General features: G+C 44.4%; 1 protein-coding gene across 4 annotated transcripts in view; it reads left to right on the forward strand.

The window, feature by feature from the left end:
* Nckap5 (NCK associated protein 5) overlaps nucleotides 1-20,941 on the forward strand; it is an 843,848-nt gene that overhangs the window by 642,013 nt on the left and 180,894 nt on the right. For all 4 annotated transcript variants that reach the window (XM_057769610.1, XM_057769613.1, XM_057769611.1 and 1 more), the window contains one exon: nucleotides 8,905-9,024. In XM_057769610.1, the coding sequence (XP_057625593.1) occupies nucleotides 8,905-9,024 (120 nt within the window). The remainder of the gene's footprint in view (nucleotides 1-8,904; nucleotides 9,025-20,941) is intronic.

A 20,941-nucleotide genomic window follows, 5' to 3' on the forward strand; every position in this document is an offset into this window, starting at 1 on the left:
GTTTAGTCCATTATCATCATGGTGGGAAACATGGCAGTGTGCAGGCAGACATGGTGCTGGAGAAAGAGCTGAGAGTTCTGCATCTTGACTATCAGTCAACAGGAAGAGGTCAGAGACACTGGGCATGACTTGAGCATATATAAGACCTCAAAGCCTGCCTCTACAGTGACATACTTTCTCCAAGGAGGCCACACCTACTCCAACACAGACACATCTCCTAATAGTGCCCCACCCTTCGGGGGGGGGCTTTTTTTTTTTCAAACCACCACATGGTCTAAGCCTCAACCAAAGGTCTTTGAAATTAGAAAATTGTTCTAATTCTTTAAAGCCTTGAATCCATTTCCTGTGTAATGGGCATGTAGATAACACCCCAAGATCATGGAGGGGATGAGTCTCTTGGGAGTCATTTGGAATCAGTACAAAATCAACAGAAAAGCTCTGATCATCTCTCTGTCTGACTACACACTGACCTCAAGACAGTCTGTTACTTTTATCATGTTGTGACAGAATATTTTACCAAAGAAGCTTGAGGAAAGAGTGCTTGTTGTGGCTTCCAGTTTAAGTGTTCAGCCCATCATGGTGCAGAAGTCATAGCAGCAGGAACATGAACAGCTGGTCTCCTCGCACGCAGTCAGGAAGCAGAGGGACATGATGGTGCTCAGCTCACTTCCTCCTTCAGGTTCAGCCCAGGGCCTCTGCCCAGGGAACGGTTCCCTCCATTTCAGGAGAGTCTTCCCACCTCGGTACAGTCAGTCTAGAAACCCTCTCACAGACTTGTCTAGAGGCAGGTCTCATAGGTGATCCTACATCCTGTCAAGTGGACAGTCAGTATTACCCATCACAGCCAGAGGAAGTAAATACACAGTTGTCCAGATTTGACAGATTTGGTACATTTCGTTCAGCAATTCCCATTTTAGCCATCTCTCACTAACTCTGAGATTTTGTTTATTCTAACAATTTCTGCAAAATATAAACTTCCCTGAAAGAATTGCCAGCTTCCACAGCATGTTCTGGAAGATACGACTAGGAAGAACAAAGTCATGTGCCACCTTGTCTTTAATACACAAGAAATTTGTCAGATGTCTGCCATTCTCATAGATATTCTTAAATATTATTCAGATTTGTACCACATACAAACTGTGATGGCATTTTTGCTAGACATCTGTTACTTCTCCTTTAGCAAATAATTTTTAACTATTTCATATTTGATATCAGCATTGTGTAAATAAAGACATTCAAGTACACTACTCAGAGTTGGGTTCTCTTGTAAGGAACAGATTTGTAAAACAGTGACGGCTTACGTAAGTTAAAAGGCTGTTTCTTTCTCATAAACAAGTTTCTAGGTAGTCAGTGTAGGGCTTACATTTTCTGACTTCTCTCATTTTCCCGTGACATGGAGCCCCACTCTCCCCTGTGTGATGAATGGTCTAAAGTAGCTACTCTAGCTCCAACCACTGTCGTCACATTCCGGCCACTAGAAGAGGAGGAATGAATCATTTGTAGAGGGTAGCATGTCTACCAGCTGCAAAGAGAAACCACAACCATTGCTTGTATTTACTTATGGCCTGTCTACATGTGTGGGTTTGTTTGTGCACACTACAGCATGAATATGCAAGTCAGAGGTTCTCTCCTTCTACATTGTGGGTACCAGCTTGACAGTTACCCATGAGCCATCCCACTTGTCCCCAGCTGTCTTGTACAATGACATCTGGAAGCTTCCATAATAAGTCATAACACATCTCCTTGAAAGGACCTATGAAAACCGGTAAATAGGTCTTTGCTGTAGGTAGGTGTCGAGGACAACTGGCTGTTTTTTAATACCGAAGAAGGCAAGAACCAGATGATGAATAAACCCAGATTCCTGCCACAGTGTGCCTATACCTTTTTCTTTCAAACCGTTTGATTTCTCAGCTGTTTCCTACTTGTTGAAAACTCTGTGCTCACTTTACTCCATAGCAGAAGGCGGAAGGGAAGCCTTTGCAGCCCTGTGCATAGCTCTTCAAACACTTCATCTTGTCTCTTTAATGGTGCCTCGGGGGCCTGGTACAGTACATAGGAAAGCAGGGTCCTTTAGGTCAGCCACCAAAAACTAGCTGCATAAATCCAAGTAATAGGTGGTAAACACATCCTCCACTGTAGTGCAGGTGGGTTGCCAGGCACACAGAGACGCACTACCCCTGGATGGTGTGCACCAGGAATTTCACCGAGCAGGAAGTCACCCTGGGGTTTCTGGGAGTCCACAGGGTCACATTCTGCCAAATACGTGCCTCCTGGTTCTTACAGGACTCTAAAATTGCTTCAAAAAGACAACGAATTCTCGTCAATAAGAGCATAGCAGGGCTGTGGCTATAGCTCCGTGGTGGAGTGCTAACCTAGTGTACACTGCTTCATATCCCCAGCAACGCATAAACCTGACTCCCTGGCACAGGATTTGTAATCCCAGTATGCAGGAGTGGGGGCAAGAACATCATAACTTTAAAGTCATTCTTGAGGCTTGAGCCCAGCTTCAGCTACATGAGACAGCTCAAAAAAATTGGAAATAAATGCAACCCACGTGCAAATGAGAAAAATTAATTCCAAAGACAGATGTACTTGGCACAGGTTATATGACCAAAATTGACGGTGATTTCTCTCTCCTTTTTGTCTCTCTCTCAAACACACACGTACATATACCCTTATATGATGTTATAGGTGAATGATGTTTTTATGTTTTACATTTTTAAGTTATGCGTGTGTGTTGTGTGTGTGAATGAGTGTGTGTGTGTGTGTGTGTGTGCAGTGTTCCCAGAGTCCAGAAGAAGAAAGTGAATCTCTTGGAGCAAGAGTTGTGAGATGACCAACATGGGTACTGGAGACTGAAACGCAGTCTCCTGGAAGAGCACAGGCTCTTAACTGATAAGCCATCTCTACAGCCCTGAGTGATTCAGTTTTAGGATGTGTCATCTCTTTTGACACACAAAAGCCTCTCTCCCATGGCTTTTGGTCTTTTGAAGTCTATCCCAAACCAACATTTTTCCACCAGGCAAGAATGGCCCAGACCAACAACATGGGCAGGAAACCGAGGATTTTGTTTCTATTTTCTGCCACATGTTCACATACTGTACTGAGCAAGAACTCAGTTTCTCTGAAGAGCCTCCCTTTGTAAAGTGCTTGCCTCCTTGCACAAATGTGAGAAGAGAACCTGGATGCAATTCCCAGAATCCACATATAAAAGCTGGGCATTGTGATGCACAGCGAGCTGGGAAAGCAGAGACAAAACTGGTCCCTGGGCCTTACTGGCTAGACAGCATAGCTTAAACAGCAAGGTTCAGGTTTCCGTGAGATCTAGTCTCAAAGTACAGAAGAAAGGTACAGCACCTGAAGAATGGCACCAGAGGTGTCTTCCCTCCATATTCATATATGTGTGTGTGTGTGTGTTGTGTGTGTGCACCTGTAGACACACATGTATCTGTACACACATGAACTCGCACACATGCACAGAACCTGTTCTCCTTTGGATCAGTAGCACTAACGTGACAATATTAGCACTTTCCGCTGACATTTGTACTGCCAAGTCATAGTGCAAATAAAGTCAGTAACCACTTTGTACGTTTTATCATCAGCAAGTCAATCACATTACTGACTGTATAACTCTTCTAGCTTCTCCAACAATATCTTTCCACTAATACCAAAGTTGGAAGAAATCAAATTTTCCCTGGAGTTAATTTTGCTCCCCATAGACAATCTTGGCTTACCTTTGTGCTTGGAGAAAATCCAGACACTTGCATGGTGCTTTGCTTCCACGGCGTAGAGGGAAGCTGGCATGTGATATATTCCAGTTTGCGAGTAATTCATATAGAATGACAAATACAAAATACACAATTTTGTGGCTTGAGAGAGCCTCATGCTCCCACATATTTCGCTGTCAGGGAGGTACCATTTGACCATCTGTGTCCTCTTCTGCCACAATGGTCTCCTTAGATCCGGTTACTAAAAAGGCCCTGGGTACACTTACAAGCATCCACATATATTCGATATTTAAAATCCACGTTTTAAGACCTTTTTAGTTTTGTTCAGTGTGCAACCATGTGTAAGAATAGGGAAACACTTTGTCCACAACTGGAATTGCTACAAAGTGGCAGAAACTGTATATGGTCTTACCCCTACACCATTGTGCCCACTTGTTAGCATTCAACATTCAGGGACTTACTGGCTTCTTCCCCATATATCCATAGGAGTGAAAGGTATGTGATGAAGCCGCTACAGAGGTTTTATCTGTCAGCATGACCCAACCTGGGAGGAAAATTATCTAGATTAGGGTCAGTGGGCATGTATGGGGGGCATTGATTGGTGTAGGAGGACCCAGCATATTCTGGACAGCCCATTCCCCTAGGCTGAGCCCTGAGATATGTAAGAGTGGGGGAAGGTAACTGAGTTATCAGTAGCAGCAGGCAGGTGGGCTGGATGCATCATCTCTCCCTGATTTTGAGTGTAGACATTATGTGACCAGATGTCTCAAGCTCCTTCCCCACAATAACGCACTGGAATCTGGCGTTGTAAGCCAAATGAACCTTTGTCTCCTCTATGTAGCCTTGTATCAGAATATTTTATCACAGCAACAGAAATAAAACCACAACAGCTAATTATAGTCTCAGAGGATGAAACAAAAGGTCAAGATAGCCTGTGAACATTAAGAAAAATCTAGAAATGCTGTCGTATTCCCTAGCAAAAGCATTCAGGGCCTGCTATATGTTGACCCACACTATAAATTAGGAAGCAAGGTGTCTCAGAATGGATCTTACTTTGAACCTTATTTCAAAACTAGCTATCAACTGGTTTTATAATAGCTTTATGTACTGTAATTGCATAAACTGTTCCGCCATCCCATGGATTAAGGACGGCTTAATCTGGTCCTCGGGAGATGGATCAGCACATGTCTCTACAAGCATGTAGACCTGAATTTGATTCCCAGAACCCATGTAAAAAGCCAAGTGCGGTGGCATACACTTGCAATGCCAGCACTAGACAGGTGAGAGGGCTGGAGATAGGTGGATCCCTGGGGCTGCTAGGTCAGCCATCCTAGCGTACTTGGCGAATTCCAGCCATCAAGAGAGGAGATCCTCTCTCAGACTAAAATGTGGGACACAGCCAAGGAATGACACCCCAGCTCTCCTCTGCTCTCCACACACGGACACATGAGCACCACACACACAAGCACACTCACAGTGGCATAACATCAGGGCTTTGTGTTGAAGCGTAGTTGTTCCTTTAGCCATACAGAACTCGTTGCTTCCTCTTACCCTGACTCAGTCACGCATTCATATTATCTGCCTGGCCTTTTAGGTGCCTATGTTAAAACTGCTTGTTAATCTGGGGTGTGGCCAGCCTTTCCACGGAAGGACAGTTCTCTGTATAGAAGCTCTGGAAACCTTAGCTGGGAATGGGACATCATGAAAGCTCCCGAGGAGTGCCGTGACTAAGCTAGCTTGGTGGGCCTGACCCAAGGAGCAAGTGACACATCTGAGCTATTGAAAACTCAAGTTTACAGATGTGGTGCCTCAGTTTACAGATGTGGAAAACAAAAACTCTTTTTGCATAATTCAGTTTCTCTCTCCTCTCTCATATCTTGTTTTTGTTGAAGGAGGGTGTCTCACCAGCTAGGCTGGCTGCCCAGAGGGCCCCAGTAATCTGCCTGCCTCCACTTTTACAATGCTGGGGTCACAGGCTCTTGCCGCCGTGCCCCTCCTTTTTACATGGGTGCTGCAGATGACACTTGGGTCCTTATGGTTGCGTGGCAAGTGCTTTACTCAATGAGCCATTTTCTTGTCCCCTTTTCCATTTTCTATCTGAAGAAACACGCATCTGTTTTGAGCAGAGTACACCCTTAAGTCTGACTTAAGGAACCAAGAGGAGAGAGATGGTCCAGCCTTTGCCACTAGTGACAATGCCAGGTTCTGGCATGTGAATAATGTAGAGCCATTTCTCTCCAACAGCTTCGCCAGGGAGCTGTTCTCTGTCTTGGTGTTGGTGCTCTGTAACCAGCAGAGTCTAAACAGCTGCTCTGCTACCCAGCTGAGATACTAATATATCACCTAGTCCTTTATGTCAATTGGCTTCCAACCCTGAGCACAGAGCAAGCAGACAGCACAGAAGCAGTCAAGGAAGGTTGTTTTGCTATCTTGGTTCCCTCGTGTTGTCTTTCTGTGTGTGCACATGGGCACACGTGTGTTCCATTAAGCCTGGAGGTAACAGAAAAGTACACCAATGGCTGTGATGTTCAGTCTTGAATCATCTACTATGCAAACCTCTGGGCAAGTCTGAGGGAGTTCTTACGTTGGTTTAATTGAAGAGAGAAGTGATAATCGAAATGTGGACAGCGGCTTTCCATGGTCTGGGAGCCTGGACCGAATGAAATGGAACAAGTTAGCTGAACACCAGCGTTCATCTCTCTCAGCTTCCTGCCTGTGCACGCAGTGTGACCCGATGCCTCATCCTCCTGTCCCCATGCCTTCCCCACCCTCAAACTGTGAGCCGGAATACATTCTGATTTCCCTAAGATGCTTCTTATCAGGTATATTTTCCAGCAGTTTAAGTAACTAACAAAGCAGCTACACACAGGTTCTGTGAACATTATAAAAACATTAAAGACAACACAGGCAGCTCTTTCCTGTCACAAACATCCAGAGCAGCTCAGTTGCTGTCAGTGACCACCGGACTGATATCTTGTCCTGCATCTCCTTCTCCTTACCACGTGCTGGGCTGGACAAGCCAATGGTTATTAATCAACCTGTCCCCAGGCTCCACGACTGTGTTCCTACGAATTAACCTTGACTGTTCCTTGAATAATAGAAGTGGCCATTGAAATCCAGATCCTCTCTTATAGAGGCTGGAGAGGTGGCCTCCAGGATAAGGACACTCCCTGCCAAGCCTGACACCTGAGTTTAGTACCCAGGACCCTCTTGGTGGGAGGAGAGAATCGACTCCCATGAACTTTCCTCTAACCCACACACATACACTGAACACACACCCCTCCTAAAATCAATGAGAAGGAAATAAACTCAGCAGAAGACATCTTCGTTTCTGTTATCTTACCACCCGAAGAACTGCCTGCTTTTACCCTTGTGCTACTAGGCGCTTTCACTGCTGTGGTCTCAGGCCCCATTTCTCCTTACAAACCCATGCCTCTCTGTTTGCATTTCCTTTTACCTACTGCAAATCAGAGTGCATGTGTTTTCCCAGCCAATGGGCACTATTAATATTTATCTACCCCACAGTCTGGTTTTATTAATTACTTAATTAGTAGTAGTGAAAACAATTAGTGTTGGGAGCAGAGTGTTATGTGCATGCTGACAACAGAAATTACCATAGGCGATAAGCAGAGGTTCAATGCTTTAAAAAAAATGGTGGCGCGCCCACAGACAGAATATATGCTTCTGTTCTGGCCTCTGCATTATCTTCCTATAGTCCGCATTCCAAGCGTGCATCTGTGGACAGGCATCAGCTAAACTCTGTGCATAGGCTTCACACATTTAACTAGAAAAGATGAAAGGAGTGTGCAGTGTGCAGGGAGCCATACTCTGAAAGATTTCTTTGCCCTATGCCCTTTCACAGAGCCAGTGCTGCAGAGCATGGTAGAGCATGCTCACACTCAGCCACAGCCGTCCTATAGCTCTTGTGTGCAAAGCAGGTTGATACAGGAAGGCTTCCCATACCTATCATGTCAGCCCGGTATTTCCAATCTGTGTGAGCTGCATGTGTCCCAAGGTGGCTGTAAACACTGACAAACTCATGTCACAGCATGAGAAGGTTAGGGTTGGAGAGATGGGGTGAAGTGCTTGCTTCTCAAGTATGTGCAGATGTGTTCACATGCCCAGAACCCATGTAAAGCTGAACAAGGAGATGGAAGGTTCGGAGAAGAGAACTCCCAGAAGCCAGTTAGGGTCAGCAGCAAGCAATGAAATCCTGTCTCAAAGAAAGTGGAAAGTGAGGACCAACAACCCAGGTTGTCCTCTGACGTCCATACATACTATAGCATGCATGCATCCACACATATTCATTACATACATACACACCTACCTCACCTCCATGTATACATCATGAGATAAGGTATGACATTCAGTGAGATACCTTATCTCAAAGGAGTAAGGTAAATACTTATAGAGCAGAACACCTTGTGTCCTGTTTGGTCCTCCACACACATACATGCTCACACAGCCACACATGCACATGGACACAAACACACAAATACATAATCGAAGTGGATTGCCTAAGGAATAACACCCAAGGTTATCATTCTTTCACATACATGATCATACATGTGCCCGAATATCTGCATATGTGTATACTGTTGCTTATACATGGAAGCACATGCACACACACACATACACGCTTCCATTCAAAGTTACCACTTCCCACTAAATGCATCAATGACTTCAAGAGTCACAATGCTGAGATTCTCGACTCATTTCCCTAAATGACACCAGAAGGTTCCATCTAAAGTGCTATTTCCTTTAGTTCATCAGTTCTTTATTTGTTGTAAAAATGTTGTTGTCTTTGTGGTTTGTGCTTTATGATTGCTTTTATGAAGACAGCAAAAAAACATAATACATGGGTAGAAACGTAAATTGACTTTATATTACTAAGATTTACTGCCTTCAAAAATAGCAGCCTGCATTAATGCATTTCTGATTTCAAGGTGCTTTATTTATTTATTTTTGTACAGTCGGGCTTCCCTGATCCTAGCAATTCCATCAGACAATAGTCTGTGAAAGAAAATGTTTTTCATGACTTATTTTTCTGGGTGCTCTGAAGAACAGAATGGTATTTTCCCCCCTAATGTGTCTGAGGTATCATATGAACTATGGCTGTGATACGCAAAGACATCTGTCAGTCAAACTGCCTTTCCCTCCTCACTGTTTGTCATAGGACCTGAGGGAGGAGTGTGTAAAGTTGAAGACCAGAGTGTTTGACTTGGAACAACAGAACCGGGCACTCAGCATCCTGTTCCAGCAGCGCGTCAGACCAGCTTCTGATGTGCTTCTCCAGGTATGTGCTTATGTGGAAAATGGTCTTTGCTGCCGACTTGCTCTCGACCGGAACTTGCTTGCATTCAAAGCTGGCCAGTCTCCCTGGGGATAAGGCACTATTGCACCAAAGTCCCCCCGCCTCACTATCTCAGGTGGTGTCATTAAAATGGAGTGTCTCTCAAACCCTCAACTTCTGGGAGTTGCATTCTTACAAAGAACAGCTCCACCGAGACAAGTGTCGCCTGGCTGGAGAGATGCCACAGACACAGTTAAGCGCTTGCATTGCAAGCATAAGGACTTGAGTTTAATCCCCAGAATCTACATTTAAAAAGCCAGGTGTGGTAGCATGTGCTTCGAATTTCAGGGGGAGAGGCGGAGATAGCTGAATCTTTGCACATCCAGTTAAGCCAAATTAGTGAGTCCCGGGTAAAAGTGAGAGACCCTGTCCCTAAAAACGAGAACAGTGTCCTAAGGAACAAAACCTCAGGCTGGCCTCTATACCCAAGTGCACATGTACACACACTTAAACACACACACATCCTCACATGCATAGGTACACACTCACACAGAGGGCCCAGAACATATTCTCCAATAAGCTGAGTGGAACCGTGGCATAGAGTTGAGGAATGATGGTTTTGGGGAGCATCTTTATTCCCCGTGCATTCTGCGAGAAGCGCGGACATTTCCTGAAATGCTGAAGCACGCATCTTTACTTCAAGTTCACTATTAACACAAATTGCGTCTGGGATTTGAGCAACCTGGTGCTGTGTGTGCAGCATCGCTCCTCTCACCTGGCTTCCTGGATTGCACCCCAGTGTCTCCACAGGGCTGCTCCCCGACAGCTCTCGCTGCGCTCTGCTCTCAGGTACCTCCCCAGCATGCAGAGTCCTGGAAAGTCAAGCCATCTGTTCCATTTTGAAGTCAACAGTGACAGAAATGCCCCCATGGCAGGGAATACGGGACTTGGCATGGGACGCAAAAGGGTTGACCTTTGCTCTTCCCAACCCTCTGCTCCTGTTAACACACACATTTCCTCAGCTGGTTCCCATGAACTCTGCTCAGAGCTTTTCTGGCCTGTGCTGTCGAAGACTGGGGGGGGAGGGGGGGGTTTCACAGGGGCATCTACATTTTGTGAAAGTTGACTCACGAGTTGCTTGATCTGATTGACTGGGGTTGAAGGTGATCGGGAATCTGGTACTGTCCAGCGCCAGAGCCTCTGTCTGTGGAGGACTATTTAAATTCCTACTTGAAAATGTTACAGTAAACACTGGGGAGATGGTTCAGGGTGTAAAGTACTTGTTTGCGAGCATGGGGAACTGTCCTCAGAACCCCCATAAAAATAAAATAAAAATGGTTGTGGGACACGTTTGTAATTCCAGCATGAGGAAGATTAAAAATAGAGAAGAACCTGGAGCTCACTGACCAATCCACATGGTGAGTTAATCACCATGGTGTGGGCAGTAAAGAGACCTGGTCTCAGAAAGGTGGATGGCAGCCTGAGGAATGCCACCTGAGGACTGGGGGTCTACACGCACACACGCTCATGCCCTGGGAACACACACAAATTACATTAAGCTAAAGTTAACTTCCTATGCTTCAAAACCTTGGGTGGCTAAACTGGAAGCCACTATATTGGGCATTGTCTAAGTAGAATTCCATCATCAAAGAGGATTCTCCTCGACATATTTTCTCAGTATTTGAGTTCCTCATCCATCCTCTGAATTTTGCCATAGACATTTTAGTATGCTCTGAGGAATTATGGGAAGTTGCAGTTCACAGAAAGAAACAGAGTTAGTGAAACAGTATCAATAGTTACACCCACCCCAAACTGAAACAAGAGTGCTTTGAAGAAGTTCTCTTATAAAGTAGATCTCATCGCAGAAATTAATTTCCTCTCTGCTTTATCTGTTGGAACATAATTTATAATTGATGACTCAAAAGTTGTCGGCAGGCCACGGGGAGAAACTGTGTGTCTCCGTTTTGCTTCCTGGATCCGACCACCATCAGCGTCCATCCTCAGGGATCTTGAAAAGCTCCATTTCTTTTGTGGTTTTGCAATCAAGATCCAATATTGTAATTACCTTTAACAGCTGTTGCCTGCTCATGAATTTTTCTGTTTTGTTTGTTCTATCTCAAGACTCTTCTGGAACAGTGTTTAAGGATCCACAGTCCCTGTTTATAAATACTGAGAGTTTATTTATAGAGTAAACACAAGAGCTAAAGACAGTGAATGTAGCATTTACATCGGCCGTCACAAAATTCTGACGTGCGTATTTAAGTGACCGGGACAGATGATCCAGCTGTCCACAGAACTCGGGGTCTATTTATTGGGTATTTTCAGCTATCAAAGTTTATATGTTTCACCAAAAATTTTTAATTCCATGAGCCATTCTACTATAAGTAACCCTTGCTAAAGGTGGACCATGTCGTTGTTTGCTTTTCAATTGTTGTGGTAAAGAGCATGTCCAAAAATCAGCTTGGGAATGAAAGGGTTCATTTCAGCCCTCAGTTGCAGTCCACTGTCAAGGGAAGTCAGACCAGAAACTCAAGGCAGGAACTTGGAAGCAGGAGATGAAGGTGAGGCCATGAGGAACCATGTTTGCTCCTTGCTTCTCATGGCTTGCTCAGCTTTCTTACAGCACCCAGGACCACCCACCCACAGTGAGGTCAGCCCTCCTACATCAGTCATTAATCATGACAGTACCCCACAGATTTGCCTAGAGACCAGCCAAGCTTATAGAAGCATATTCTTAATTATGATTCCTTCTTCCCAGGCGTGTCTAGGTTTATGTCAAGTTGACAAAACCCAGCCATCACAAGCTGTTAAGAGACCCATGAAGAGCAATGATAGACTATAATGAGTACTGAGATGATTAATGCTAAATTGTCAACTGGTTAGAACCTAGAATTAGGTGGGAACACAGACTCAATGAGGGACTATCTAGACCAGGTTGGCCTACAGTTATGTCTGTAGTGGATTGCCCTGATTGCCTTAATTAATGCGGGAGGACACAGACCACTGTGGGCAGCACCATTCCTTTGGTCCGGTCTTTAGCCTTTGTATGAGAGTCTAGCTGAGCACAGAGCCTGCATCCGTTCATTGTTCTTCACTATGGATGCAATACGACGAGATGCTTCACGTTCCTGATTAGACTTCCCCACAATAGTGGGCAGCAGCCTGGAACTATTGTCAGAATAAACTCATTCTCCCCTAGATTGCTTTCTGTCAGGATAGTTTACAACAGCAATGGAGGAGAAACCAAAAACCTGCCGTCTACGACTGTCAGAGTTGCACTCAGGAAGGAGTGGGATTTGCGGTTGATCCTGTCTTTATTTCACTCACAACTTAGTTGTCTGATGTTGCTTTGGAGATTAAGTGAGAACAAGTACTCACCATGGAGATAAAAGAAAAACTGCCTGAGCTTGATTTTCACCTTCTGACACTTGGTAATTCTTTGTTGAAGGGGAGAATGAATGTGTGGTGAATCCTCCCCAAGAGTTGGCAGGGTGATTTGCATAAACAGAAGGGAACTTTGTGCTCTCTCCTTTCTGAAGTTTTCTCATTTCGTATGGATGCCTGGGATCCTTTGTGGCTGTGCAGTGTGTGTCCATCCAGGCTGTGAAAGTGACTGTGACTGAGAAAGTCCCGGGTGGGGCACAACAAATTCTATGCACTTGACCGCCAAAACTACAGACCCTATTGCTGCTCCCCATGGACTCTGGAGGAAGTCCTCCCTGTGGATATCAGTTTCTCTTCTTGATGTTTTAGAAAACTTTTAAATTTTCCACTGTAGAAGACAGCTCACTGATTCTTAACCATTTGAAGTAGTCACCTAAACAGCAATATAAAAAGATGATGATTAGATTTGTGGTGGCTTAGTTAAATAAATTATAAGTAATAGAAAAAGACATTGGTAAGTCACAGTCAATTTTGAAAAAATAAGGCTGGATATAAGATTAGCTGACAGGTTCTAGTAACTTACAAATAGAGCAGGAAACCAGGCACAGAGGTGCCTGCCTTTAGTCAGAGAAGTCGGGAGGCTGAGGCAGGAGAATCTTTGATACCATGGTATCAGGGGCATCTTAGGCATCATAGTGACACCCAGTGTCGCAAACAAAACAAAACAGCGCCAACCACTGAACACAGCTCTGTCCACTGTTAAGGCCCATGAACACAAACCTAAATATTAAAATATTGAGCTTGATGGAGAACTGCCTCCTGATTCCAGGGTGTGCAGGGATGTCTCTGGGAGTAGATGCAGTAGTAAATGTGGTTCCATTCAGATAAGAAACTAAATTCTAAAGAACCAAAGATCTAGCATAGAAAATAAAATCTCAAAGTTGCTGTCTTGGGGACTGGTATATCAATGATCCTGTCTAAATCTATAAATAGCCAAAGTTAGATGATTCAGTGGCTACTGTTTCTTCTTCTAAGTCACACTGAATGCTGTCTACTTCATCACTGCTTTTTTAACCGATTGGATTGAAGGTTCACCAAAAATGAGTTATTTCAGTGACTTGTGTATAGAGTACATATATATCATGGTAATTATGGAATTCCAGACTTAATAATGGGGAACTGGCAAGATGGCATAGCCTTACAACCTGGTTTTAATGCCTAGAACCCTATTGTAGAAAAGAGAATTGATTTCCCAAGTTGTTCTCTGACCTCTATATATTATGTCCTATGACAGACCTGCCCCTCAAAAGGTCTTAAAAATTAATATTGTAATTTTATATAGTCTGTATTATCCAGTGTGGGTATCAGTGGATTATTTCTCTACACCAGATCCAAATGTTTGCAACTCCTCTACAAAGGCAAATGGCACCAGAGGGCTTAGGATCATATTAAATATTGTTGTCTAACTATAACACAATTACAGGCAGTAGTGAATTATATTACATGGAGGGAATTCTGTATGTGAACTGCTCTTCAAATGTTTGCCAGTTTCCTCGTTTGTTTGGTAATTTTTCTATTAAGGAATGCAGTATTGACTCTGGAGCATGGGAGAAGCATTCTACAGCTAAGCTACATGTCAGACCCTCAGACGGCTTTAAAGGAAGACCCCAACACTGTTATCTCTAACAAGAACCCATATGGGCTCTAACAAAACCTGGCTGAACAAACATGCAGAGATCACCATGTTGCATCATGTGCTGCAAAATTTAGAGCCTTGATCAGTCTGATCTCTTACAGTCCTATGAGATAGGGCCCAGCATTGCCTTCATTGTGCAAGTGGGGATACAGGCAGACAGAGGCTGAGTCACACAGCTGTGATTGACAGGGTAGGATTCAATGTAAAATGCTAACAAAATCCACGTTATCACTGCCCAGCTTGGCCTCCATTTGGCTCTCCCTAGTTAGGGAATTTCTGAATACATAAAAGAAGTATGGTGTGTGTGTGTGTCTGTGTGTGTGTCTCTGTGTGTGTGTCTCTGTGTGTGTGTCTGTGTGTGTGTCTGTGTGTGTGTCTCTGTGTGTGTCTCTGTGTGTGTCTCTGTGTGTGTCTCTGTGTGTATCTGTGTGTGTGTCTATGTGTGTGTGTCTGTGTGTGTGTCTGTGTGTCTCTGTGTGTGTGTATCTGTGTGTGTGTATCTGTGTGTGTGTCTCTGTGTGTGTATCTGTGTGTGTGTCTGTGTGTGTATCTGTGTGTGTGTCTGTGTGTGTGTCTCTGTGTGTGTGTATCTGTGTGTGTGTCTCTGTGTGTGTCTCTGTGTGTGTGTCTGTGTGTGTCTGTGTGTGTGTCTGTGTGTGTGTATCTGTGTGTGTGTCTCTGTGTGTGTCTGTGTGTGTCTGTGTGTGTGTCTGTGTGTGTCTCTGTGTGTGTGTCTGTGTCTGTGTGTGTGTCTGTGTGTGTGTCTGTGTGTGTGTGTCTGTGTCTGTGTCTGTGTGTGTGTGTGTCTGTGTGTGTCTCTGTGTGTGTGTGTCTGTGTGTGTCTGTGTGTGTGTCTCTGTGTGTGTGTCTGTGTGTGTATCTCTGTGTGTGTGTCTCTGTGTGTGTCTCTGTGTGTGTATCTGTGTGTGTGTGTCTCTGTGTGTGTGTCTGTGTGTGTGTCTGTGTGTGTGTCTGTGTGTGTGTCTGTGTCTGTGTGTCTGTGTCTCTGTGTGTGTGTCTGTGTGTGTGTCTCTGTGTGTGTGTCTGTGTGTGTCTCTGTGTGTGTGTGTCTGTGTGTCTGTGTGTGTGTCTGTGTGTGTGTGTCTGTGTGTGTGTCTGTGTGTGTGTCTGTGTGTGTGTCTCTGTGTGTGCGTCTCTGTGTGTGTGTGTGTGTGTCTGTGTGTGTCTACAAGCATGCGTGGTAGCCAAAGGGTAATCTCAGCTGTCCTTATCCAGCTTCCTTTTGAAAACCAGGTCTTTCCTTGCCCTGGAACTCAACAAGTATAGCCCATGAGCCCTCTCTTGAGCAAGAAAGAGACTACAGAAGAAGCAGGAAAGGCCCCAGAGTTTAGAACACCTCCTGACTCCACTCTGCCAGCATCGGTTTTCTTTATGAGTTTCTGGAATCGATCATCTCTGTCCCTTGGCTACTTGAATGCCTGCTACAGAGGCAGCTTCCACCCCTGCCCTGAAACTCTGATATCTAATTTAGAAGGGTCCTCAGGGTGATGGGGGGCACAGCTTCCTGGCAGTTTGGAGATGCTGAAATGGTGGTGTAGCTGCTGGCAGTGAATCTGCCGTTCAGCGTCATTGGAGGGCCTTGGTGGTGCCATTATGAGTCCCCGTCAGACGTGAAAACATATGGAGAGTGTCCATCAGGGATGCTCTCTCACACACTCAGCACCAGGAGGATATTAACTTATCAGAGGACTGAAAATGGCCTCTCTGTGAGATAAAGGACACTGAAAGATCACACAGCTCCTGCAGGGTCAAACTTTCAATGACAAGATGACAGCTTGGATCAAGAGAGAACCGGTAGAGATGAGGAGAAAGGATCTTCAGGGTTAGGGCAGAAAGTGATTCCCCGCCCCTCCACATTCATACAATAGCCAAAACTCTTAATAGAACTGCTTCATCCTTGATAGTGTCATTTTTCTTTCTCTGCCCCCAACTCCGGGCCATAAATACTTCCACTCTATGGAGAATATGGTAGATTTTCCTTCTCTAGTACCTTTCTGTTTGCTATTTCTTTGGTCACAATGCTACATCATCCCAGCTCATCCCAACCAGGTCACCTCTCTTTGTCTTCTTGAACCACAAACATCAACACCTTGTTAATTTTATGATCTGCATAGACACCAAATTAGATAGTAAAGTGTCAAATCTCAGTATCATTTCAACAAAACATTTTATAAAGTAGCAGTGATTTAATATTGGATGACAATTTTATGGTCTTGGTTGAAAAATTAACCCATCTCAAAACTGAAAAAATATGAGTATCATATTGGAGAAAAGCCGAGGAACCATATGAAAGAATATTTACCCAGAGAACAGTTTTGAAAATTTATTTTTATTTACATTTTAATGTACTTAGCATAAAGCATGTTAGAAATTTTCTGAACATTTTTAAATGTTAACAAATTAATCACCCATTAAAGTAAAGATACTAGGTTTTCTCTACTTTATTTAAACAATATTAGCCATTTTCTGTTGCGGGGTTAACTCACCCAGATCCTCTAGCTAATGATTTGTATGGATTACATCCTCTGTAATTTCTACTGGGAAATGAAGTTTAAAATAAGATGACATAACAAGGACTAGAGAGATGGATTGACTATTTTATACTGTACTGGGCTTTTTCTTTGGGGCCACCAACCAACTCCCAAGTCATGACACAGACACTTCTCATTAGTTAAGAATGCTCAGCCTAGCTTAGGCACATTTCTGGCTAGGTCTTTTAACCCGCTTCTCTTTATCTACCTTGTGCCTCAGGGATTTTACCTTTCTTTTGTATTTCTGACTTTCACTGATTCTCTAGGTCTGCCTGGCTTCCTGACCCAGGCATCTCCCTCATGCTCTTTTCCTTCTCTTGTTCTTCCACTGGTCTCCTTCTTCTTGAGCCTAGATTTCTCCTCCTATTTATTCTCTCTGCCTGCTAGCCCCGTCTATCCTTTCTCTGCCTAGCTGTTGGCCATTGAGCTCTTTATTAGACCAATCAGGTGCTTAGGTGCTTAGGCAGGCAAGGTGAAACAGATGCAACACATCTTTATGTAATTAAACACACATCCTTACATTGTTAAACAAATGCACATAAACAAAAGAAACACACCTTTACACAGTTAAGGTTATATCCTGCAGCATAAACAAATGTGATACATCTTTGCCTAGCTAAAATAATATTCTATACCAATGTACTCCTCTTGTTGAGGATGCGTGTTTAGTTTACAGCACCCTCATTGGGTAACGTGCAACCTGTAATTCTAGCTCCAAGGGATCTGATGCTCTCTTGTAGCCTCTGAAGGCAACTACACACACACACACACACAAACACACACACACACACAATTGGAAGTAAAAAATTTTATAAATCTTTTAATAAAAGTCCTATAACAAACAAAAATCTATGTGAGTGTCAAGGATTTAGGGAAGACAGTCATTTCTCCCAGAGTCTGTGCTCCAAGATGGAGCCTGTGGCAGAGTGATGTGTCAAAGCCAGTGGGTGCCACAGTGGCAGAAGGTGGACAAGTTGGAAGGGTCTGCAGAAGGCCTGGAGGAGGAAGCCTTGCCTCGGAGTGAGTCCGTGGTATAGAAGAGTTTAACTGGAAGCCGGAGAGCATCTTGTGCAAATGCAGGAAGGAGTCTGCATCCCCCTTTGCATCTGTGTGCCCTTCATTGACTCTTTTTCTCGCCTCCCTCAACACCCACATCTCACTCTCTCAGTCCAGCCTGTGCTGAATGATTTCTTTAAGTGTGCTACAAAATGCGGTCTATCCTTCTGCCCTCGTTGTTGTGTTGGATGTGATATGTGTCCCCCAGACGCCTGTGTTTAAACTTGTGGTCTCCAGTGGATGAAGCTCTTTGGGAAGGTTGTGGAGCCTCTCTGGATGAAATGAGACATTGTAGTGTTTGTGGAGGGGTGCTCTTGAGGTTTTATCTCCTGCTCCAACTTCCTGTCTGTCCCCCGCCTCCTGAGCACAGAAGCCGGGTGACCAGCAACCTGGCTATCTAGCTGCCTTGTCTTTCTTGCCATGATGGACTATATCTTTCCCCAAACTGTGAGCATTATTTGCTTTGTCAGCAGGTGTTTGCTTGTAATAACAAAGTAACTGACACACTCTTGATCTTTTTTCTTTCTTCATGTGTGTGTGCATGCAAATTTGCGTGTTTGTAGATGAATATATGTGCAGATCTGCATGCATATGTGTTTGTTTACATGTGGAAGCCCAAAGTTGATGTCAGAAATCATCTTCAGTTTCTCCCCCACCTTATTTGTTGAAGCAGACTCTCTCAAACAGTTCCAGAGACTGACTATATGGACAGTTTTGCCAACTAGCTTACTCATGTTTGTTTGTTCATTTTGGGTTTTGGTTTGTTGCTTGTTTTGTTTTGTTTTTTAAGACAGGGTTTCTTTGTGTAGCATTGGCTGTCCTGGAACTAGCTCTGTAGACCAGGCTGGCCTTGAATTCACAGAGAGTTACCTGCCTCTGATTCCTGAGTGCTGGGATTAAAGGCATGCACCACCACCGCCTAGTCCATCTTGCTCTTGAGATCCCCTGTCCCTACCTTCTGAAGCTGGAATGACAGGAGAGCCACCACAGCCAAACAGCATTTACATGGGTTTCCAAGGGCTCTGAGCTCCAGGCCTCATGCTTACATAATACACACTTCAACCATTTCAGCTGACGTACTATGCATTCTTAAAAGAAATAAAAGGTGTTTTTTAAAACAGCCTTATTCATGTGCAGTGACCAAATCCTGTGCTACGATCAGGTCAGTCAACACCATTCCCCATTCATATGCAGTGGTTAAATACTGTGCAGTGAGCAGGACAGTCGGCACTGCCCTTGTTCATGTAAAGTGGCCAAATACTCCGCCACTTAGTGCTGCTTAGGAACATCAGCACTGCTATGGGAGGTGGAGGTAGTCTGGGATTGCTACTCTCTACTTTCTTAGGGACAAGAACTTTGCCATATTAAACTTTGAATCCTCCCACATGTAATATAAACAAAAGTAAGCTTTAATGACTGTTAGGTGAATTAATGATCCAGTGAACCCGTGGGATGAGTGGGATGTTTGTTTGAGGGGAGGTAGGCAGGGATGGCTTCACAGATGAAGTAGTGACAGTGTAGGTCAGTGGGGGAGGAAATGAGAACAGTCCTTCAGGTACTGTATGTGTGGGGACTGGAGAGAAGTCTCAGTTGGTAGCGTGTTTGCCATGCAAGTAAGAGAACCTGAGTTCAATCCTCAGAACTCATGTAAGGCTGTTGGGGTGGTGAGAGCTGCTTGTAATTCTGGTACTAAGAAGTCAGAGAAAGGTATATGACTTGGAGGATTGCTGGGCAGCTAGCTTAGCCTCCTTGGTTCAGTGAGAGGTACTTTCTAAAAGAATATGGTAGCCGGCGATGGTGGCGCACACCTTTAATCCCAGCACTCGGGAGGCAGAGGCAGGTGGATCTTTGTGAGTTCGAGACCAGCCTGGTCTACAGAGCTAGTCCCAGGACAGGCTCCAAAGCCACAGAGAAACCCTGTCTCGAAAAACCAAAAAAAAAAAAAAAAAAAAAAAAAAGAATATGGTAATAGTATCCTGAGAAACAAGAATGGAAGTTGACCCTGGCCCCCACATGTACAAGTACATACATGCATATGCACATACGTGCACCTGCATGTACCTGTGCTGCTTCACATATACGCACACACAAATTGCATCCTCATACACACACATAAACCTGACCACAAAACTTCATATATACCCTCTTCCCCACCCCCTCATGCACACTCACACACACACACACACACACACACATGTTCCTGCACATACACATGAAACATCACTAGCACTTGAACACAAGAACATGTGCTCCCTCCAAACAATATACCTGCGCACATGAACATGCACACACATGTACAATCAAGGTCCTGTATCTGCCAGATGAGGAAGGTAGACATCTAAATATCATCTTTCCATGAAGTCAGGATGAGTAGGGGAAATTTTTCTCATCTTTACCTGAGTTCTGGTTTGCTGTTCTTGCTGTTGTTTTATTTTTTTTCTGTTTTTGTTTTGTTCTGTTTTTCAGTGTTTTCTTTTGCTTTATCTCTGCCTGGTACCTGTGTAATCAGGCATGGGACCTCTGTCTTATAATTATTGGCTCCCAGTAGCTGTGGGGAATGGTTTCATATTGGCAAACCTTTGGCCAGAGCAATATTTGCTGCCCTGCTGCCTCCTGGGTGTGAATTTGAATCGACCTCACCCCAAGCACTCTCTATAAATGGTAAGGTACCAGTCAAAGGTACCTGCCTTCCTGTTTTTCATATTCCCCTAACCCTAGACACAACCAAACATGAGTGAGTTGCTTTCAGAAGCATTACTGGCACCATATAAACCATCATCTTACCAGAATCAGTGAAAAATTCTCATGTCCTACATTCAAGTGTCTCTGCATGCTGGGCCAGAGCAGGCAGAAGTAACAGTGGGCTGCTGCCAGCTGCAGCCCACAGTGTCCCCTGGAGATGTTGGACAGATGTCACTAGTGCTTTGCAATTTAAAGAAGGTGGACATTCAAGGCTGTATTACATCCTCTCAGCTTTGTAATCTTCACGGTTCTCCCAGTTCAACTGCTTCGTAATACTAAGGAAGCCTAGCAGAGCCTCTCGGGGGTCAAGGCTGTCCTGCGACCTACTGGTCTTACTCTGCGCTGGGGATGGTGGGTTTTTCATTGAAAGCAAGATGCCTGTGCTCAGAATACCTGACAAGGCTGTCCAGGCACAATCACAGTACAGCTAGCATATGGGACTTCATCGTGTTAACTGAAATCCATTAGTGCTGAGGAGGTAGCTCGGTCT

The sequence above is a fragment of the Chionomys nivalis genome, chromosome 5 (assembly GCF_950005125.1).
Source record: "Chionomys nivalis chromosome 5, mChiNiv1.1, whole genome shotgun sequence".
Classification (NCBI taxonomy): domain Eukaryota; kingdom Metazoa; phylum Chordata; class Mammalia; order Rodentia; family Cricetidae; genus Chionomys; species Chionomys nivalis.